Source organism: Stegostoma tigrinum, chromosome 15, assembly GCF_030684315.1.
Source record: "Stegostoma tigrinum isolate sSteTig4 chromosome 15, sSteTig4.hap1, whole genome shotgun sequence".
Taxonomy (NCBI): Eukaryota; Metazoa; Chordata; class Chondrichthyes; order Orectolobiformes; family Stegostomatidae; genus Stegostoma; species Stegostoma tigrinum.
The window spans coordinates 66,600,109-66,622,922 of NC_081368.1; the positions used below are offsets into that span (position 1 = coordinate 66,600,109).

General features: G+C 38.8%; 1 protein-coding gene across 5 annotated transcripts in view; it reads left to right on the top strand.

The window, feature by feature from the left end:
• rps6kal (ribosomal protein S6 kinase a, like) overlaps positions 1-22,814 on the top strand; it is a 121,614-nt gene that overhangs the window by 87,973 nt on the left and 10,827 nt on the right. For 4 of the 5 annotated variants that reach the window (XM_048544249.1, XM_048544250.2, XM_059651506.1 and 1 more), the window contains 7 exons: positions 234-298; positions 730-832; positions 4,596-4,720; positions 4,897-5,019; positions 13,337-13,426; positions 17,957-18,115; positions 19,846-20,007. In XM_048544249.1, coding sequence (XP_048400206.1) covers positions 234-298; positions 730-832; positions 4,596-4,720; positions 4,897-5,019; positions 13,337-13,426; positions 17,957-18,115; positions 19,846-20,007 — 827 coding nt within the window. The remainder of the gene's footprint in view (positions 1-233; positions 299-729; positions 833-4,595; positions 4,721-4,896; positions 5,020-13,336; positions 13,427-17,956; positions 18,116-19,845; positions 20,008-22,814) is intronic. The other variant, XM_048544251.1, reaches the window with a different exon arrangement.

The window sequence follows — 22,814 nt, forward strand, 5'->3', positions numbered from 1 at the left end:
GAAATAGACAAGCATAAGTAATTTTCCACATTCCTGCACATTTGAGGAGTTGGCTTATATAAAGTGCAAACTGTCCTCCATGTTGTACTGTGTTTGCAAAATTATGCAGTGATGTAGCAACAGGCATTTATCTCCACTTTCAAAAGCAGTTGAATGTACTGGGCTGGAGATTGATCTCTGCCCTCATACAACCAAAATTACAAACAAACATCCTGTGATCTTAATTCTTGTAGGAGCTGGCCCTGATGGAGTTGAAGAGATCAAAAGGCATCCATTCTTTGCTACCATTGACTGGAATGTAGGTGTTTCCCATTCCAACAAGCAAGATCAAGGTCACAAAGCTGTTAAATGTAATGCTTTTTACTCCTGAGAAACCCAATGTTAAAAACTAAATTTTTATGCTTTTAATTCATTGCTTGATCAAAATAATTCTTCCACTGCTATTAATAAAATATTTGAATACATTTCTTATACACTTTCTGGGATAATAGATATTTTGATTTGAAATTAAATGTCTTTGCCAGTCAAACTCATGAATTTTTCTGTAAGGTGTTTGACATCCTTTGCACAATAAATTGTGAAAGAATGTCACAATTATGTAAATCAAGAATTTTTATCATGTTAAATCAACAATTGAAAGTACGATTTTTGGTAGTTGGAGTTGTCTACATTGTGCATACAAATTAAGTAACTGAAACATGTAAAATCTAAATGTTCTCTTTTGCCCAGAAACTGGTCAGAAAGGAAATTCAGCCTCCATTTAAACCTGCTTCTGGGAAGCCAGAAGATACTTTTTGCTTTGATCCAGAATTTACAGCTAAAACACCAAAAGGTACAGATGATTATTTTTTATTGTCTGTATGCATAACATTCTCCAAACAACAAATTTTATTAATTTGGTTTGTGCTTTGTCATGGATAAGTATTGAAGAAAAGCATAATTTAACTCTATTATTCACAATATGCATTAAAGTTATTGGATTGTTCAAGTCACAAAACTAAGAGATTGGTATGATTAGCTTTTTTATTGCCTTCTTTTCATATTCCCACATTACTAAAATTACATAATTCGTCTTAAAGCACAAATGATTTTAGTTTCATGAATTTTAAAATAAACATTTGCATTTGTACACATTAAAGGGAAGCATTTTTTATTAGGTGTCTGCATTACTACCTTTTTTAATCTGCTAATTGCTGTTGGTTTTGATGCTATGAGACGTCACCTGATTTCTAAAGCATATTCACAGGAAGCTAACTGAAGAGGGTAATAATCTTTAAATTTTAAAGCTGGTGAAGTCACTATCAAACTTGCATTATGTTAATAAATAGTTCAGATTAACTCGACTCATCTTTTGCAAAGCTGTATGAAATTAACTGAGTCCCTAAAGCGTTTTGAAAGAGTAAGCATTATTTCTTAATTCACTAATCTCTTAGCAGAAACAAAACTCCTTTTCAACATGCATCTGCTTCTCACTCTGGTTTGAAGTCTGATTTTGTACCAAGTACAAGCAGAAGAAAGCAAAATAATCCACTTTTCTATTCTGAATCAAATAGCTTTTAACTCCCCAAGATCACCTTTTAAGTTGTGGAAAGAGTCAGCAGAGTTCCAGGCTAAATTAAAGAATAAAACATCAAAAGTTCTACCCTCTGGATGATTATCTAAACTGTGTGCAAATTTGCATGGAGAAGAGGAAACTGGGGAGGAGAACACAAAATCAAAAGAATGGCTTGTGAAAGAGGGATTCCATTTCATGGGTCAGAAGAATCAGGATCGCACTTGGGAAGAGCTGTACTTTTGGGGCACTCTCCATCTGAACTAGGCTGGAACGAGGTCCCTGGCAGAATGGATTAATTGGACAGATGCAAAACTTTTAAAACTAGTAAGCTGGAAAAGGGCTCATATAGAAAATGTATTGATAATCATTTGAGGACAAACAGACAGCAGAGCACCAGTAAGAAATTGTGCGTAAAGCACTGTTCGTAGAAGGAAAACTAAAAGGTGTAATGTAATGAAATCAGTAGTGAGAAGTACGAACCGTGTTAACAAAACGTTGGAGCTTTGAGGCAAGTCCAGCTTTGTGGTCCAACATAATGTGCTACAACAATACATGCAATTATATGATATGGCAACTGTTACTGAAACATGCCCTTAGGATAGTCAGGACCAGGATCAAAATATATCAGGATATAAGGACAACACCGTAAGGAAACAGATGTAGTGTAGGAGCCGTAAGGATTGAATCACTTCAGTGATGATAGAGGATATAATGAGAGGTAAGCAGGCAATGGGGATTTGATAGGCTGAATTAAGAAATGGAAATAGATTCAAGACTGTTGCTGGAGCTCTGTTTATGCCCCAGATATTTGCTGTATAGTTGTAGCTTATACATATTCAAAGGTGAAGCAGAGAAGTGTGGCAAAATTCATTTTGGGAAGAAGCAAATGGAAGAGTGTTTTAAAGGAGATAGTGGATTCAAGAGCAAAACCATTTGGGCACTTAAATGCATAAGCCCTTGATTATGATGATACAGGTAAGAGGCTTCCTGGGATTTGTCAACAGATGCATGACATACGAAAACAAGAAAGTTATGTTAAGCCTGTCAAAAACTATGGCCCAGACTTGATTGATTAAATTGCCTGCTACTGCTCCTACGATTTATGGTCTTATAACTATTATCTAATTGAAGGGCAGAAAGGGGTGAATGAACTACTTATGTTCATTCATTGATGAATTGTTTTCAAATTCATCTCCAAGTTTGGGCAGCACGGTGGTTCAGTGATTAGCACTGCAGCCTCACAGCACCAGGGACCCGGGTTCGATTCCAGCCTTGGGCGACTGTCTGTGTGGAGTTTGCACATTCTCCCTGTGTCTGCATGGGTTTCCTCCCACAGTTCAGAGGTGTGCAGGCTGGGTTGATCGGCCATGCTAAATTGCCCATAGTGTTCAGGAATGTGCGGGTTATCGGGGGGGTAGGTCTGGGTGGGATGCTTCAAGGGGCGATGTGGACTTGTTGGGCTGAAGGGCCTGTTTCCACACTGTAAGGAACCTAATCTAATCTAAAAAAAAGTCCTGAGTTGGGCGTAGTGCCAGCCTCCAGGCAAATAAACAAGCGGAGGCCTGGGGACCGCTTTGCAGAACACCTCCACTCGGTTCGCAATGAACAACTGCACCTCCCATTTTAACTCCCCCTCCCATTTCTTAGATGATATGCCCATCCTGGGCCTCCTGCAGTGCCATAATGATGCCACCAGAAGGTTGCAGGAACAGCAACTCGTATTCCGCTTGGGAACCCTGCAGTCCAATGGTATCAATGTGGACTTCACATGCTTCAAAATCTTCCCTCCCCCACTGCATCCTAAAACCAGCCCAACTCGTCCCCACCCCCACCTCATCCCAAAATCAACCCAGCTCGTCCCTGCCTCCCTAACCTCTTCTTCCTCTCACCTATCCCCTCCTCCCACCTCAAGCCGCACCTCCATTTCCTACCTACTAACCTCATCCAGCCTCCTTGACCTGTCCGTCCTCCCCGGATTGACCTATCCCCTCCCTGCCTCCCCACCTATACTCTCCTCTCCATATGTCTTCTCCTCTATCCATCTTTAGTCTGCCTCCCCCTCTCTCCCTATTTATTTCAGAACCCTCTCCCCATCCCCCTCTCTGATGAAAGGTCTAGGTCCGAAACGTCAGCTTTTGTGCTCCGAAGATGCTGCTTGGCCTGCTGTGTTCATCCAGCTTCACACTTCGTTATGTGTGAAAACAAATGTTGGATTGTGGGCGTATTTAGGAAGAATAAAGATGGGTATTTTAATAGTCGCATGAAGAATCCAAACCCTCAGGAGTTTGAAAATGAATTCTGTCTGCATTCTTACCTTCTTACTCATTTTGTGTACGCCTTTCAATGTGCATATGAAAAGAAGTGTTCCAGGTTAATTTTAGTTTGCGTGTTGTTAATACATTAGTAGATTAAAGTCCTGAAGACATGTAAATAACACTGTAAAAGCTATATAATTTAAGCCCTTTCTGCATTTATATTAAATTCTGTAGGCTACTCGATTAACAAAGCTGTTGTTAGTGACTATTGTGAAAATAGCTGGCAAAGGAATTTAATCTGAACAGATAAGAAGTTTATGTGCTAATCTTCTCACATTGCAATTTCAAGGCTGAAATCTTCAATTTGGGATCAGTGATGGTGGGTCATTGGTCATCTTAGATCCCTGTCTTGACAGTTTTATGATAACTCTCGACAACATTATGGTAATACTTCACAGACAACTGGCATTTGTTTCAGAAATACGAGACTTCTAAATATTTCAAATCTTAGGTGACACTGTATCAGGTCAAGTAGCAAAGTATCATTTTATGGAAAGAAATATTTACATTAAAATAACATTTAATTGTGATTTTTAAATGAAGCTTGATATATAAATGTGCTTTTTCTGGGAATGTTATTTGTTAGTTTGCTCCATTTAATAACCAGGGATATTGTATTTTGTTAGAGGTTCCTATGGAGGAGTTTAATGAGATTATCATAATTTGAATTACAATAGTCTCATACTTTTTGAAATGATTTGACAATTGAATGCTTTTTCTTCAAGACTCACCAGGAATTCCACCTAGTGCTAATGCACATCAGCTGTTCAGAGGATTTAGTTTTGTTGCAACCAATGCAGTGGAAGAGGTCCAAAGCACCCCACTCTCAGCAGTACACCCTATTGTGCAGGTATATTTGGATAGCTAAATGTTAAGCGTTTATGATGCTGATGTAATCTGCTTATGGATTAAATGATAATGTTGAGCAGAGTTCTGTGCTTTTAAAAAAAACTGTTAGTTTTTCTATGAAGGAATGCTGGAACAAAAATCAAACTTACCGACTTTACTTTTGTACGATCAAAACAGCTTCACGGGAATAGTATGCAGATCACTGATGGATATGAGCTCAAAGAGGATATTGGCGTTGGTTCCTACTCAATTTGCAAACGTTGCATACATAGAGTTACCAATCTGGAGTTTGCTGTCAAGGTAATTACTGAATAGTTGGTCACCTATTCTTAAAATGAAGATTTGAAAATTTACTGACAGACATGCATAGCGGTTTTCTTTACCAAAGTTCTTTGGCCTTTATGTTTTGGATGAGGAACACATTTCTGCTATATACCCCAATTTCGGCATCAAACTGCCCAAGTTAGGTAGGGTATAATCAACTTTAAAGATGATTATGATGATTTTAAACAAACACACATTTTCTGCTAGGTGACTTTTTGGGGCTTTGGAGATGAAAGGATAGTGATGTGCTCGATTAATAAAACCTGTGATCAAGAAACACATAATACAGGCTCCAGTTTGAATATTCTATAAGTGATATACAACTGGCTGCATCATAAAACAAAACCGAGTGATCTCCTACTTTGATTCATTGGCAGTTACAAATCATAACTGTTTATATTCCATTTTCCCAAATTGTTGAAGAAAAACATATTACTTATAGACAATTTTTTTTATTGCTTACTGATACCCTTCTTGTTAGGTTTTCTAAACTATTACGCTTATAGAAGCTATGGCAATTGTCTTCCATTTTGTTGGGACTACAGAATTGTATATATTACGTCCCTGGAGGATAAGCCCAGCAACTATAGCCTTTGCTAAATTGACAGAAATTTAACCTGGTGTTAAGACCTTGTAAAAATGATAATTGAGGACAAATCTAACCATCACTTGAGCCAGCCTAGATTAATTAAGGAAAGGCAGCACAGATTTTTACAGGGAAAAAACAAAATGATTTAATCAAGATTTTTGATGGGAAACTGTGGATTAAAGCAATTTATATGGTTTATTCAATGTCCAGAAGGTGTTTGATAAAGTGCTGCATAACAAGCTTGTTAACCCATGAATACAGAATTGTTGAGTGAGAATTTTTCGACTGGAGGTTTCCCAAAGGTCAGCATTCAAAGTAGTGTTTTTCTTGTTCTATATTTATGGCCTAGTCTTGACTATGCAGGATGAAGTGTTTTCGTTTGCACATGACATTAATGAAAATCCATATTATTATTACTTGAGCACGTAATTTTTTTCACCACTTTAGAATCTGTTTTAGTATTATAGTTGTGCGAAGATCTGACATTGTTTAAGGTCAGAAAGTTATTTTGGTGAATGAATTCAAAGCAACATTTATAAGATTTTTTTGTGATTTCAGCTAAATAACCAGAAAGTCACTCAGGACCTTATTTGCTGAACTGAAAGCAGGTTTATGTAGGGGGAAGAGTTCTGTTGTTAATAATTTTCAAGCGGCCAGGGCTGAGTAGAAATCTTGTACTTAGAAATCATTGAAAATAAAGCTCCAGAGACAGAAGGCTGCAGGGTATCAAAGGTGAAGACATCTTACACGCAGTTGAAGACATGAGTTGAGGGAACCCACATTAAGAAATAATGAGCTGAGTTAGCAGGTAGTCTTTAAGGTTGGTTGGAGAGATGTTAACTGAAGAAATTGTGGATCCACAGAAGTTTACCAAAGAGAAACTGATCACAGCTGTGCCAGTTGAGCAAGAAGCTTTAGAATGGAGATGGAAGTCACTTTTTACTGAAGTTGGCACGTCTGAAATGATGTTAATTTGATAAAAGGGACAAATCTTTCTCTCTCATATTTATAAACAGATCATATTTGAATGCGCAAGTGGATCCTAATTTTCTTTTAGTATGATACATTTGAAGGCCTTTTGTTAAAAGTACTCCAGCATGCTCTTGTGTATATGTTCAGTAACTGACCTCCACAGTCAGCAAAAGCAAAATAAAATGTCAGCGATAGTAGGATCATGCAGTTGCTGGAGAATCTGACATAACAAGGTGTAGAGCGGGATGAGTACAGCAGGCCGAGCAGGAAAGCTGACACTTTGGGCCTAGACCATCCTTCAGAAATGGCCTGCTGTGTCCATCCAGCTCTACACCTTGTTATCTCAAAATAAAATATCAATCAGATTTCACTCTAGGATCTGACTTGGCCAATACTAGCATCTGTTGTGATCATAATAGCATAAAGCTAATTTGGCCTGTGATGAGGATAACGATAGACTTCAGAAGAGCCAAGGCTTTTTTGAAAATCATTCTTGGAATGTGAGTGATATGAGCAAATATTGAGTGCACGTTGGTAATTGCCCTGGAAAAGGTGGTGGTGAACTGGTTCTTGAACCGCTGCAGTGCATTTTGGTAGAACATTCAGAGTGATGACAAGTTTGGCATAATAGCTGGGGAGAAACTTTTTCTTAAAAGAGCCAAGATTGTCTTAAGGAAATGCTTAAAGCAAATGGTTTGGATCTGGAATGTCCAGCATGAGACATTGTTGGAGGCAGATTGAATCATGTCTTCCAAAAAAGAACTAGCTAATTATCTGAAGAAAAAGCATTTGCAAGGTTGTTCTGGAGGATGCAAGCTTGGGACTGGTTGAGTTGCTCTTTCTGTAATCCGGTACTGGCGTGAAAAATGAAGTGGCCTCTTGTGCTATAAGCATTCCATGGTTCAATTTTTTGACTAATATAAATTTGTGAAAGTATTGGAAGACCATTTAAACATAATTCTATTGGTAATTGGAATATATATGAATGTGGATTTATCACCGTGTGTAAATATTTGGGTGGTTGAGAGGATTAAGAGTTGAAGAAATTCAAGTCCCAAATCACTCCCTGTTGTGAAGGATGGAGGTTAGAATTTAGATGGGAAATTTACATTTGGGTGGAATATGGATGATTTGGAACTTTTATTAGTCCAGATTGATCCAAGCGTTGTGCATATGAAGTTTCACTGTTTTGGAATCTAATGACGTTGCAAAATATCCACACGGATGGTTTGCTTTTACATTCGGTGTGTAAGCCACCCCTGTGTTTAGAGGGATTTTTTTTGAGATTTCAGAGGTTGACTTGCATTCTGACGTCTACAACATTTGTGTCAACTTTTTCTCAACTTTGTTTACTGCTTGTTAAACAGTCTTTTATCCATGTTAATATCTTTTCCCCAATACCATAACTCTTGTGCAACAACTTTTATGTGGCACCTTTTAATCAATTGCATTACATTTACTGTTGTGTTTTTATTCACTGTGTTCATTACATCCTCAAGAAATTGTTAAGCACCAAATGAATTTATGCACAAATTTATCCTTGCCTTTAGTACAAAGCACATCCTGATGAATCATGGCATAGCAAAGCTGGCTTAGTTCCACGTGTTTTATTACCAATGCAGTGTGACATCCCAGTACTGCAGGAGTTGAGTCTATGGTTATGCACCATTTTCTTGACACGGCACAGTTTCTCTTAAAACAACTACTGGAATTACTTGAAAGAAAATTTAACTCCTTTTAATGCTGTATTTCAAAGGCATTATTGTTAATAACTTCAGCAAATATTTCAGCATTTCAAAATGAACAAATCATAGCTAACATTGTAGTGTTGTTTGCTACATGATTTATCCACTAAAATAGCACAACATCATGCATCTTTCATATCTGAGAGTACTTGGTGAAAAACATTATTGAACCGAAGCTTTATATACTATGATTGTGTTGAATCGTACATTGGGATATCCCTCAGCCCTTTCCTAAAATCACATGAAACTTGACCAGTGCTGCTTCCAGTTTTTAGTCCTTTATAACTTCAGCATCAATAAATTACTTGCCTTGTATGTCCAGCAACTACCATAACTTACAATTATACCTTGATTGCTGCTTTGAGTTGGTCTCTTGTCAGATGATACAAAAATGGAACAGATTTCTGATTTCAAGACCAAGTGGATATGGATTATGTAATGAAGACTGTACACTTCTATATTACCTTATTGAAACCATTGTACAGCAAAATATTCACAATAGTGTTAGGGTTATTGCATGTCTGCTGAATTTTTATGTAGTTTCCAGAATTGACTTTCACCTTGATTCCATTCAGTATATTTTTTGAGTTTAGTATATGGAAAAATAAATTTGTAGTTTGTTTGAAATAGTGTTAATAGTCTAATGTCTGAGGCACTGGTTATGGATTGAAATCTTGATCTAGGGATTTGAGCTCAAACCTAAACTGACACTCCAGTACTCCAGCACAATATTCACCATTAGAGGAGGTGTCTGTGGACACAGGCATTGAACTGAAGCATCATCTGCCCCTTCAGCTGGATGTAAAATATCTCATTCATTCTACACAAAAAAGCAGGAGAATTTTGCATTGGGGTCTTGCTAGCATTTAACTGTCAACTAGCATATTGTGAAGTGACTTGCACAAACAGATTGCCCAGTTGTTGGTGGAATTATAATGCGCAGAAGTTGTCAGCCATGTTTCATGCACTGTAACTGTTACAACACTAGACAGTTGTCAACTACTTTAGAATGTGCTGGTGTCATGCATGTAACTGGAAATCTTTTAATATGTTATTCATAGCCTTGGGATTTTCTTGGATAACAGCAAACGCATAGGACTCATGTCACTTTGTCCACTGTATATTGGAAACATATTAAAAGTTTCATTTTCATGTAAAGAGGGCTTGAGTTGGAAATTTCTTCTATTGACTTACTGATAGTTTACACAGGAAAAGTTAACTTGTATTTACTGTACACTTTTATAGTCATAAAATAATGTACTTTTTCTATATCTGCACTTAAATACAAATCCAAATCTAAATTTATTTTCCTCACATTGCCCAAGCTCTTTCGTGACACTCATGTTCTCTTTTCATCTCGCTCAGCATTATTTCAAGGTTTTGTGACTGTTGTCTGCTTTTCTGAGCAACAGGTTTTGCTGCCTCTGGATTGTGACCTTTTCCAGTCTTTGCTGTTTTTTTTGAACCCTGTCATTTTTGGTTAAATTTGGATGATTCCTTCAGCCTTTGTTATGAGTCATGCTCCACTTCAATTACACCCTCCTCTCCCAGCATGGAGTAGACTAAGCTGTTGATGTCAGATTCTGTATACAATCCCAATATTTATTAGGTCCAATTTATCATCAGTAATGCAGCCTTCAGTGTGCAATAACTTCTAATCAAACCTCCATTCTAATAGGCTTTCTCATTTACTGAATGGTTACTAGCTCAGTTTAATCAAACTTACGAATAGTTCATGTACTATAAACTTCCTAGTGCATTTTTCCCTTTTGGGAATTGCAAATGCCACTTTTGTTTTTTGTCTTTTTTTCCAGGACACTTAGCTCTTTCCTTTGATTTGCTTGCTGTTGTATGTTCTGCTGTTTAATATTAAATTGAAAAGGTATAGCTGTTTTGGTGCCAACAGAAAATGATTCAACTGGAAAAATGAACCAGCGTCCAGTTTTATACTTGGCTGAGTATAATTTCGCAATTAACTCCACTATTGTTAAATTAGTATGATCGTTATAATTCTGATATGCAAGGAGGAAGATCAAATAGATGGAGGCTGTCTTTAGAACCTTGGGCTTGAATTGGAGATGTCTGTCAGATCTTGAGTGTTTAGAAATCGGTCAGCTGTGATTTAAGTTCTGCATGAATGAGAAAAATGCAACATGGCAACGTCATTATAGTTTTCAGCCTACTTATTTGGGACTGCAATCTACAGGCAGAAATATTCCAAGTTTCTGAGGGTTCTGATGAGTGCGATGGGTGTGAATAATAATATAGAGTTTTTAATTCCACTGTGCCATAAAACTGAAAGTTTTAGAGCTTAGTTTTTTTTTTCTTTCTTTTTGTTTTTGGGGAGAAGATTGAATGTTGCAGCGAGTGATAAAGGGCATGTTTGAGGCATATTGATGCTGAGCCCAGATTATCTGACCTCCGACTTTCAGCTCAGTAATGACCAGTAAACATTTAGTCGGGCAGTGGTTCAAAGAGATTTTAAGTGAACATAAATGAAGGTGCGATAGGGGGCAAAATGGGCCCTCTCTGCTGAGAGCAAAATAACCAAGTCATGGAGAAGTCTAGGCATGGAGGGATGGTGGTGAAGAAGGTGTAGGTGGAGGAGAAAATCTAAGAAAAGTGTGCAGTGCATCATGTGGTCAGGCTGTGAAGTTATAGAATTGAGTCTTGAGCACTAGAAGCTATAAAGTGCCGAAGAGGAAAGTGAGGTCTCGTTCTTCGTGCTTACGTTGTGCTTCATTAGAAATCTGCAGCAGGTCCAGGCCAGAAACGATAGCATGAGAGCCAGATGGTTTAAACATTCTCTGTTTTTCTTTCAGTTAGCAACCCCTTTTGTGGTTTGTCCAGGGCCTCTACTCTAAGCTGTTCCCCTTGCTCTTCCACCTCTGCAAAAGTATAAAAAAAATTTCCAATTTGTTTCCATTTTGAAGAAGTCATACCAGACTGAAATACTAACTCTTTTGCTCTCCACAGGTATTGTCAGACCTGCTGAGCTTCTCCAGCAATTTCTATTTTTGTTTCTGATTTACAGTACCTTAGTTCTTCCAATTAATTAGGAATAGTCAGTGGCCTGGTGCTTGTGGGAACTCAGGTTTCACAAACTTGATTATCTTTTTGGTCACATCCTCAAAAAAAAACAGTTGAAAGCAGAACGTTAGACATTTGTCTACGTTGACTTTAGTAATGTCTTTGACAAGATTCCACATGGTAGACTGGCGAGTAAAGTTAGATCATATGGCATTCAGGGAGAGCTTGCCAACTGGATGCAAAGTTAGCTTGATGGTATGAGACAGAGGCTGGTGATGAAGGGTGGATTTTTGGACTGGAGGCCTGGGACCAATGGTTCTCTGCAGAGATCAATGCTGGATCCACTGTTATTTGTTGTTTATATGAACAATTTGGATGAGAATATAGGCAGCATGGTTAGTAAGTTTGTGGATGGCACCAAAGTTGGCAGTATAGTGTGGAAGGTTATTTAAGAGTACAGTGGAATCTTGCTCAATTGGGCCAGTGGACCCTGGAATGGCAGATGGAGTTTAATTTAGATAAATGAGAGGTGTTACATTTTGGTAAGACACACAAGGGAAGTCTTGTGCAGTTAATTTAGACTTAGATTTTATTGTAATGTGTACTCAAGTATAGTGAAAAGTGTTGAAGAACTGTTGCCACACATGGTGCCATCTGAGGTACCAAGATACTTTGGTACTAAGTAGTAAGAGAAATGAGAGTTAAAAATTAAGCAATACTTCATAGAATAGTAGAAAAATTAAGGAAAAAGATAATATTAAAACCTTTCATAATTTAAACTTGGAAAATAAAGGAATAAGTCAAAGTTCAACTGTGTCTGAGGAGTCCTCAGTCATCTGTTTTTACTGCTGCTGCTGTAGATGCTGTAGTTGCTACTGATGCTGTCCCCTCTGATCTTCCCTCATGCCCTGGAGCGTCTTGTAGATCAGAGATCCAGGGGTTCAGGCTCAAGGTTCACTGAAAGTTTTGTCATGGATAGACAGATGTGGTAAAGAATGTGCTTGGCATGCTTGCTTTCATTTCTCAGACCACTGAGTATAAGAGTTGAGACACCGTATTGCGATTGTGCAGCACGTTACTCTCCAAGGACAAATTAAAGGACCTTGTTCCTATTCTTGGTGTGTTATTGGTCACCAACTCCCTACTGTGCAGAAAGAGGCCATTCAGCCCATTGAGTTTGCACATCCGTCCGTAGAGTATTCCAGCCACACCCAGCCCTGTAACCCTACCGCTATAACCTCACATTTATCATGGCTAACCCACCTAGCCTCCTCCACATCCCTGGTCCCTACAGGGCAATTTACTGTTATCATGCCCCCTAACCTGCACATCTTTAGAATGTGGGAGGAAACTAGAGCACCTGGAGGAAACCCACACAAGCATGGGGAGAACATGCAAACTCCGCACCAACAGTCACCCAAGGCTGGAATCAAAACCAGGTCCCTGGTGTTGTGAGGCAGCAGTGTTAACCACTGAGGCACTGTGCTGCCCCTTCATGGATCACAATCATTGGGTCCTGTCTTCCCCTTCCTGTCTACACCAATCTTGAATCCTCTCTTCTTGCCATCTCTTTGAATAAGAGTCTGATAACTCTTCAGATTTTTTTCTTCTTTGACTTATACATTGAAAGAAATCAAAACTGTTAGATATACAAATTGTTCCAGGGCTTGTGTTGCAATTGTTCAGAACAAATAGATGAGCTAGTAAAGGTACAGAGTTGCTTGAATAACTGAAACTGTTTACAGTGATTGGAGCAGAGATGGCAGGAACTGCCGATGCTGGAGAAGGGTCCTGACCCGAAACGTCAAGCTTTCCTACTCCTCTGATGCTTCTTGGCCCCTGTGTTCATCCAGCTTCACACAGTGTTATTTCTTAGTACAGTGATTGGGGATTGGTTTTATGGCAAATGAAGTATCTTTGCGTTTGTGTTTTTAATTCAATTGTTTTACATTTACAGATAATTGATAAGAGTAAACGTGACCCTTCAGAGGAGATTGAAATATTAATGCGCTATGGACAGCATCCAAACATCATTACTTTGAAAGATGTAAGCCCATTATTTTATTTTAGTTGCTTTTATAATTTGCAGCCTTTTTCAAGGCTAATTCTACGGTCACCAACAAAAAGCATTTCTGTTACGTTCCTCATGTTTCCCCTCCCTAAACTTTCTGAACTTTCCTCGGACTCATACACAATCTTCAATATGTGCTGCTGGATCAAAAATCTGGAACTTCCCTACCTACTTAACACTATTGCAAGCAACTTCGGCATAAGCCTCCGACCATTCAAGAAGAACATCCACCATCTAGTCAAGACAAGTAGAGTTGGAAAATATGTTCTCATGTTTCTAATTAAAACATAATTGGAAAGTTTGTAGTTTGGTTCATTGCGAAACAGTAGGATAGTTTAGGCCATTGGATATTGATCCCTGATAACTGCTGCACTTTGTGGTGATCCACTGCTACAGCATTGCAAATATATTGACCGTGTGTGGGAAAAGTGCCTTTCTCAACAATTTAATCTCTACGTGAACTCAGGCGCTGTGCTGATCTTGTTTGACACTTTGTTGTATCTTTATAAACAGGGTACTAATAATATGCTTCAAAACTAATAGGCTGGTTCCTCCACTTTTTGGCCAAACCCAATTTTTGTAGTTTTTAGAATTCTTTTTGTTGCAAAGCCTAGTGAATTCACTTGGCATAAGTTATGAAACTCATCTTGTTAATTACTTACCCATCCCTATGGCGTGTCTGATATCTAGTTCTGACCTCATTTTATCACGCGTTGTTCCTAGAACAACTTGCCTGTCAGTGGGCATCTCAGATTGCATAAACATTACTTATGCCCATGCTGCATTTACAAGCACCCAGATAAGTACTTGCAGTCCAGAGATGCTTCATTATGATCCCTAATCTGGAGGTTCTACTTGTCAAGGTGGCGTACAGGCGGTAATTATTCCTTCCCCAGGTCCGGGATGGAGGCCATAATGCAAGACCATGCCAGCCTGGTCCGAGGTTGCCACCTGGCTCAACGCAGCGTTATCTATGTGGAAGAATGCCCAGCAGTGAAGATAAAGGTCACTGACCACCTTCATTTAGCCAAGTGTAATTACTAACACACTCAATGGTAACCCCTTGTAAATGCTGACAAATGTAGAGAGCAAAGATAGCTGAGTGATACTCACTAGGCTATTAATCCAGAAACCCAGGATTCGAATCGTGCTGAGGCAGGTGCTGGAATTTGAATTCAATATTTTAAAAAATCTGGAATGAAGAATCAAATGGTGAAATATTGCCGATTGTCAGAAACACCCATCTGGTTAGCTAATGTACTTTAGGGAAGGAAACTGCTGACCTTACCTGTGATGACATGTGACTCCGTACCCACAACAATGTGGCTGACTCTTAACGGCCTTTTGGGCAATTAAGGATGAACAATAAATGCCTAGCCAGTGATGCACACATCTCTGGTGTGATTATAGAATATCACAAAAACTTCTAGGTGACCCCACGTAAATGTAACTGTCTTCTGTCCGATAACTCTCTGCTACTGTGCCCACCTTCCACAAAGACTCATTCTCTGCCAATCTCCCAGTTGCCTTCAAGATCTTCTCCCTCTGGCTGTCACCCACCTCAACTTCAACCATACTAACCCTGCATGCCCTGTGCGTCCCCTACTCATTCCCTCGTTCAGGATACCATCCTGTCTGCACCAACAGTAACAACTATTCGCCCCACTTGCATCATCGTGAAATCACCATGTGACCTGCCTCTTCCCTGTGATTTCAGGAGGAGAACAGAAGGGGCAGAAAGACTCCAAATGAATAGTAGGCTGCCTGACATGCAGCTCCTCATCCATAATGCGGAGAGGATCCTGACTCTGACCATTCCGGGTGGCAGAAAGGCCATTTCCAAGGGCTTGGATTGGTACATGGAGGCTGCCCTTGACTTAATGTGCCAGCACCAGCTGAGTGAATGCTATCTCCCTTGACTTCACTGAAGCTGCTAACAACAGTGACAAGCTTCCTAATTTTGTGTCTGACTAAATGTGAAGTTAAGAATAAGTTTTATTTGCCTGATTTTTATGGCTGAGAGGGCAAAGTGTAAAATGGCAAGGCAGTGCAATACAAGTCAGACACGCTGTGCCGCCCATCCAGGTGCGCTCTGAGTGAGCATGCATTATGGCATTGAAGAGCCTAATGATGCAGCTTGGTCCAGCCCATGAGTTAGGTGTGTCTCCCTGAGCGTAGAATGTCATTGATGCAGCTTTATAATGATACAATAAAGCAAAGAGCTGTGCATGCTGGAGGTCTGAAAACTTAAATGCTTGTGAAACTCTACAAGTCTGGTAATGTCTGTGTGAAGAAAACAGAATTAACGTTTTGGTAAACAGTCACTGGACTCAGCATGTTAACTCTGCTTTCTTCCTGCTGATGCTTTACTGTAATAGTTGCTGGTGCAGCATCAGTGTATGGAAGGCTGTTGTAAGTTGTTCAGAGATGAGCCATTAGAGGCCGACACACGTCAGATGCCAGTAACCATGAATACCGATGTATGGGGCTGGTGTCATGGAGATGAGGTATTGATGCCTCGTGTCCATTTGGAGCATGCTGAATTTGTCAGACACCTGATCTAGTTTCCATGTTGAGCTTTCTCAACAAATAGCTTGTTTGGCTGCCTTGGTAAGATAGTTAAATATCAATGAGGCAAGTGGTCTATCAACAAGCCATGTAACATGCATTAAGCCCCTAAGTGTCAAGTTGCTGCTCCCTGATAACACACTGCTTTTGAAAAACGCCAGTAAAGTTATGTCATATAGGATTCTGGGTGAGCTTGCCAATTGGATACACAATTGCCATACAGCAGAAGACAAAGTATTGGTGGAGGGTCGTTTGTTTCTCATTTATACAAGTGGTTTGGATGAGAAGAAAGACCAAGTAAGTAAGTCTGCATGACACCAAAATTGGCAGCATATTAGACAGTGAAGAAGGTTTTCTAAGATTGCAAAGGGATCTTGATCAAATGGGTCAATGGGCTGAAGAATTGCAGATGGAGTTCAGTCTGGATGAATGCAAGGTATTGCATTTTGGTATAACAGACAGTGCTAGGATCTATGCAGTTAATGGTCGGGCCTTGGGTCGTGTTGTAGATCAGAGGGACCTCAGGATTTAGGTACATATTCTTTGAAGTTTGTGTCACGTTTGGTAGGATAGTTAAAAAGGCATTTAGTCTGCTTGCTTTCATTGTTCAGTCCGTTGAGTTTTGGAGTTGGGAAATCAAGTTGAGGTTGTACAGGACATTTGTGAGGTATCTTCTGGTGTACTGTGTCCCTTTCTGATTTCCCAGTTATTGGAAGGATATTATTAAGCCGGAGAGGGTTCTGAAGAGATTTACCACGATGTTGCTGGGTATGGAAAATTTGAATAATTAAGAAAGGCAAGGTTGTTTTTCACTTGAATATAGGAGGTTGAGTGGTGACCCTGTAGAAGATTACAAAATCATGACGGGTATAAATAGGGTCAATGATAGTTGTTTTTTCCCTGGGATAAGTGATTTCAAGACAATGGGACACATTTTTAGAGAGATTTATAAAATACATGAGAGGCATACTTTTACCATAAAGGGAGGTTTGCATGTGGAATGAACTTCCTGAGGAAGTGGTGGATGTGGCCACAATTACAATATTTAAAAAACATTTGGACAAGCACATGAATAGGAAAGGTTTAGAGGGATATGGGTCAGGAATAAGCAGGTGGAACTAGTTTAATTTGGGATTTTGCTCAACATGGACAAGTTGGACTTGAAGGGCCTATTTCCACGCTGTATGTCTTCATGACTCTATGTCGCAAGTTACTCACATTTAAGATCATCGAATTCTAGTCCGATTCTGCCACTTGACACTTGAGGCTAAAGGTATCAAAGAATGCAGGGGAAAAGCAGAAACAGATGATTAGCCATGACCTATTGAATGACAGAGCAGACTTGATGGGCCAAATGGATTAATACTACTCTTGTTTCCTCTGTTTCTGCCACACATCTTGCTGTATCCCACGTCACTCAGACCCCTGTAAGATTCTGCCCTTTTTTTTATTCACAGATAGCTTGAAAACTAAATTTAAAATGATTGACAAGAACCTAAAGGCAACACGTGGAATATATTTTGTTTGTGCAGTCTACTTAAAATCTGGAATGCATTGCTTGAAAGGGTGATGCATCTAGATTGGGGACAGGTGAATGTGTCCTGCTGGACTCTGTTTATGATGGTAAAATCCATGCTTGTGGTTATGTATGTATGTCTGTATGTGCAACTGTGTTAATGCATTGTTTGTATATAAATTAATTTTGGCTCTGACTGTATGTGATTTTAAAAAATCCACACCTAGTTTCTCCCAAAGAAACCTGTCAACAGACTGAGTCTGTTACCCTGTAGCATGTGAGCTTTAATTACTCTGAGGTTATTTTGTGCCCAAATAAATGCTTACAGTGTAATTCATTATTAGTCAAATTTGAGGTTTATTTATGAGCAATTTAGGAGCTATTTAGAGCACAAATCAATATTGCCTGTTTTGCATGCACAGGTATATGATGATGGCCGATATGTTTACCTTGTCACTGAACTATTGAAAGGGGGTGAGCTGCTGGATAGGCTCCTTCGGCAGAAGTACTTTTCCGAAAGAGAAGCCAGTGCTGTGCTATTCACAATAACAAAAACAGTGGAATATCTTCACTGCCAAGGGGTGAGTTGTTAAATTTGTGGCAGATTTTAGCTTATCAGAACCTCAGCCAACAAATGTGGCATAATTCTTTTCAAAGTTGTTATTTCATTGAAAATATGGAAATTTTAGATGTAGAAAAACTACATTCTGACTGTGTCTTGACTCCTTTTTTTTAAAGCTATGAACCCTGGTTCTAGCTCCTGCCACAAGAGGAAACAACTTTCTATGTCCACACCGTCAACTTCCCTTAGGAGCTTGTACGTTTCAATTAAGTAGTTTCTAACTCTTCCAAACTTGAGGTTCCAGTCCTAGCCTTTCCTTATTAGGTAATCCACTCGTTCCCTACACAATAAAACAAAACAAAACATTCCATTAACTTAACAGACTACTTGCTGTACTTGCATATTAACCATCTGTAATTCATACACCAGAACACCCAGGTCTGTCTGCATCTCAGAGTTCTGCAACCACTCACCATTTAGGTAATATGCTCTTCTTTTATTCTTTCTGCCAAAATGAACATTTCCCACTTTTTTCACATTATACTTCATTTGTCACATTTTTTTCTGCTCACTTGAACTACCTAGATCCCTTTGTAATAACCAGGTGTAGGGCTGGATGAACACAGCAGGCCAGGCAGCATCAGAGGAGCAGGAAAGCTGACGTTTCGGGTCTAGACCCTTCTTCAAAAGGGTCTGAAGAATTTGTGAAGAAGGGTCCAGACCCGAAATGTTAGCTTTGCTGCTCCTCTGATGCAGCCTGACCTGCTGTGTTCATCCAGCTCTACACCTTGTTACCTCAGACTCCAGCATCGCAGTTCCTACTATGTCAATATCCCATTGTAGGCTCCTTATGCCCTCTTCATTTTTCCATGTGTCGATGTCATCAGCAAATTTAGTTACCATTCCTTCTGTCCCTTCATCAAAAAAATTTTGTGAATTGTATAGCACCAATCCCTAAGGCACACCACTCATGCCATCCTGCTAGCATGAACAAGATCCAATTATTCCTATTCTCTGCTTCTTGTTAGCTGACCAACCTTCTTCTGATGCCAAAATGTCATACCCAGCACCCATGAGCTTTGATTTTCCGCAATAACCTTTGATTTGGCACGTTATCAAATGCCTTCTGGAAATCAAAGTACAGTGCAACCACTGGTTCTACTTTATCCACAGCACAAGTTGCTTCTTCAAAGAACTCCAGTTTATCAGTTAAACATGCTTTGCTGTGATATAACTGTGCTTAAAAAAGAAATTAAATCTTTGTGGCAACCAGTTGGGGGGCTTAAAAAGAGGAGAGCTGATTCATCTCTCCTCACTTGGTCGGCGAATTTTTATGAAATAAGCTGAGTTTGGAATGTCTCAGTCCTATTCTGACGAGAATGCTAGGTTGGCTTTTACGAGGATAGATTATTTTCAAGTTAGCACACTTCAAAAATGTGAATTTATTTACTTTGTCTTAAATTCCACTTAGAGCAAATTTTTGCTTAATTTGGCCCACGAGGTTTTAATGGCGAAATATATTTGCTGGTATTCCTTTTTCAGAACTACTTTTGTGCGCAGACTTGATTGGTATTTATTGCAAGGTGCCATTTTTGTATTTCCTGTTCACTGCATAATTCTGTTGAGGAATATTATTACTAAAATTTACCAGAAGTTGTAACAAGTTTAATAATGTTCCAATGCTGTAAACAGTCTTGCAAAGACCTGGATGAATTGTGTAAATAATTTTGGTTTACTTCTTATATATAGGTTGTACATAGGGATTTAAAACCAAGTAATATTTTGTATATGGATGAATCTGGCGATCCTGAATCTATCCGGATATGTGATTTTGGGTTTGCGAAACAGCTACGTGGTGACAATGGCCTGCTTATGACCCCATGCTACACAGCCAACTTTGTGGCTCCTGAGGTGTGCCAACTTTCCAACTTATTTGTTGCACTTTATTACAGTGAAGGACACTAAAACTTTATTATTTAATCAATAAGCAGCCTGTGCCCTCGCTTAGAATCTGGGACAAGTTTGTAAAATACAAATCTACTGTCATGAACTTGTTGTTTTAAACAGTAGAACTCTACACGATGTAACAACACTAAATGGAAATAAGAGATGAAATAGGTATGATTCAGTCTGTAGATCAAGTGTGGTTAGATCTAAAGATTTTCCCTCAATTTCAGTTTATTTGGATTGCTTCTGTAAAACATTTTAGTACCCTGGATGGAAACTTACTTACAGTAAATTGGAATCAAAATTATATCATATCACGTGCTGTGGACCATGAATTGCCTGTAACTCGGTGTTCAGACTGTTTAAGAAATTTTGAGTTCAAATCCCACGCCAGTAATTTGTGTGGCATAAAATTTAAAAACGATACTTCAGTGCAGTATTAAGGGTAGCACTGCAAAATTGGAAGTGCTGTTTCTTAGCTGAGGCATGAAATCCTGAATACGTTCCTCTTGCAAGAGGACATAGATCCCATGTAGTTGTCCGTGACTAAGTAAGTTCTCTCCGCTCCCTACCTATCTAAGTGAAACATGTTGAATCAAATCTTCCTGGCAGACTAACAGTGCAAACACAACAAACACTTATTGATGTCTGAATTGGCTAGCATTTTGTAAGGCTGCATACCTCAAAAACTTATATATCATTTATTTGTTTCTTGCAAGCATCATCTCACCCATAGCCTTCCAGTTATTTTCCTGGATTTGCTCATTTAAAATCATGGCAGAATATTAGGGCTCATAGCTGACAGCTTGAATATGTTTTTAACAACATGATTGTAAATCAGTGCTAAACACTCCGTCCCCACCCACTAAAAGAGCAATTGAATCTTTTTTTTAACTGACAAATTTTAAAAATTCTTCCTTTCTTTTTAGTTCCAACTCTGTCATTTTTCCTGTACCTGATTTTACTAGTACCCCCACCTTCTCTGATAATCCTTATGTATTGATCCCCTCAATCCTTAAAACTCTTGCACTGTTGTTTCTTAAAGTCCCAATGTTCCACTTGCGCTTCCAGCCAGGTATGGTTTTAAAAAAAAAACTTGAGCTGATGATTGCGGGAAAAGGTCAGACCAACATCATGAGCACATTCCTCCAGTGACATTCAGCCTATTGCTCTTATCAGATTGTTATTTGTAGAACATTGTGTGCAAATTACTGGCTGGCTTTCCTATATTACAGCAGTGTTGACACTTCCAAAATACTTCCTTGTCTGTAAAAAAAAAGTTTGAGATCAAGCCACTGAATAAATTTCATTTTGTTTAAGCAAGGCTGGACAGCTCTCTGTTACTTATTATTTCCTTTGCCTTTGTTTTGTTTGCTTTTGAGACTTATCACATTTGCAAAGGTCTGTTCTTATCCTACATGTTGAAAAATTCTAAATCAGACTACGAATGTCTGTTTGCGCGGAACCTTTAAGTATGCAAGTCATTGGGAAATAAAGTTAATCACATGTCCCTATACCACATCTTTGTAATGACTCAAGTACTTTAATCCAAAATGTAGCCACTGCCAAACAAGGATGAGAGCAGTGCTTTCATTTAACAAGTAACAATATGATACCAGACCAATTTAATCTGAGTGGTTGGTATTGATTGAAGAAAGGAAAACTGCTCTGCTCTTTGAATATTGTCAAGGGATAGTCTGAATGGTCAAACAGACCGTTGGCTTAAAGGGTACATCAGAAACACACTCATTCAGCACTTGCTGAAGTGAAGTACAGCAAAGATTATGTATCCAAAATTCATTGGTTTGACTTTATTAGAGGCTTGAAAACCCAAAGCAAGAACATTGGGTGCATTCCAATCAGACTGAGGAGAGAGAATGTTTTTAAACTGTTTTGATCTCAGCTGATGGTACAACAGGATATATTAGAATTAAGCCCTCTTGAGGAGCAGCGATGACATCCCTACTCCTGGCCCGGGAGGCCTGGATTCAAGTCCCACCTGCTCCAGAGGTCTGTGATAACATCTCTGAACAGATTGATTAGAAAAATAGGTTAAATATAAAAAAAGTAAATGAAACCTAGTTTGGTAGTTTTTTAAAAAATGCATTAATTGCTGAGATGTATTCACAAGAAGCTACAGATTTTCTTTACAGCACAAGATAATTTATAAAAAAAAGTCTTGAGTGAACTCAAAACACACAGAAAAACAATGTTTCACCCTTTTCCTGACCTTGTACATTACAGATTCTCAAGTACAAATCATGCATGAAGTGCTTTCCTAATCTGCCAGTGTGAATTTTTCACAAATCTAAAGGTCTAAGTTTTCACAGTTCTAGCAGTTTATAGATTGCTAACCAAGCTGTCCAGGCTGGAAAGTTTCACAAACTAAACCCTTCTGCTGAGTTAACTGGTTTCCTTAATTGCATTGAGGACAGAGACTTAAAAAGACATGTAACCACAGCACTCGTGTCTTCTGAACTACATTGAAAAGTTTACTTCTGAACTGAATTGTTTTAAAACAACTTGCTCATCCTAGATTCTTCTGAGCTGAAAACAAAGCCTATAGCCCTACATGATTACTTGCAGTAAACACAAAGTAATATAAACCTCATTTCACTAATACCACAGGAGTTTGCAGTCACCTGCTTTCTGATGCATACTGGGTTAGTTCACAGTTCTGAAGTACTCCCTGACCCCTTGAATTTTAAACAAAACACTTCACCAAAGTGACCAATACCGAAATAACATTATTAAATCCTATTTTCAAAAAT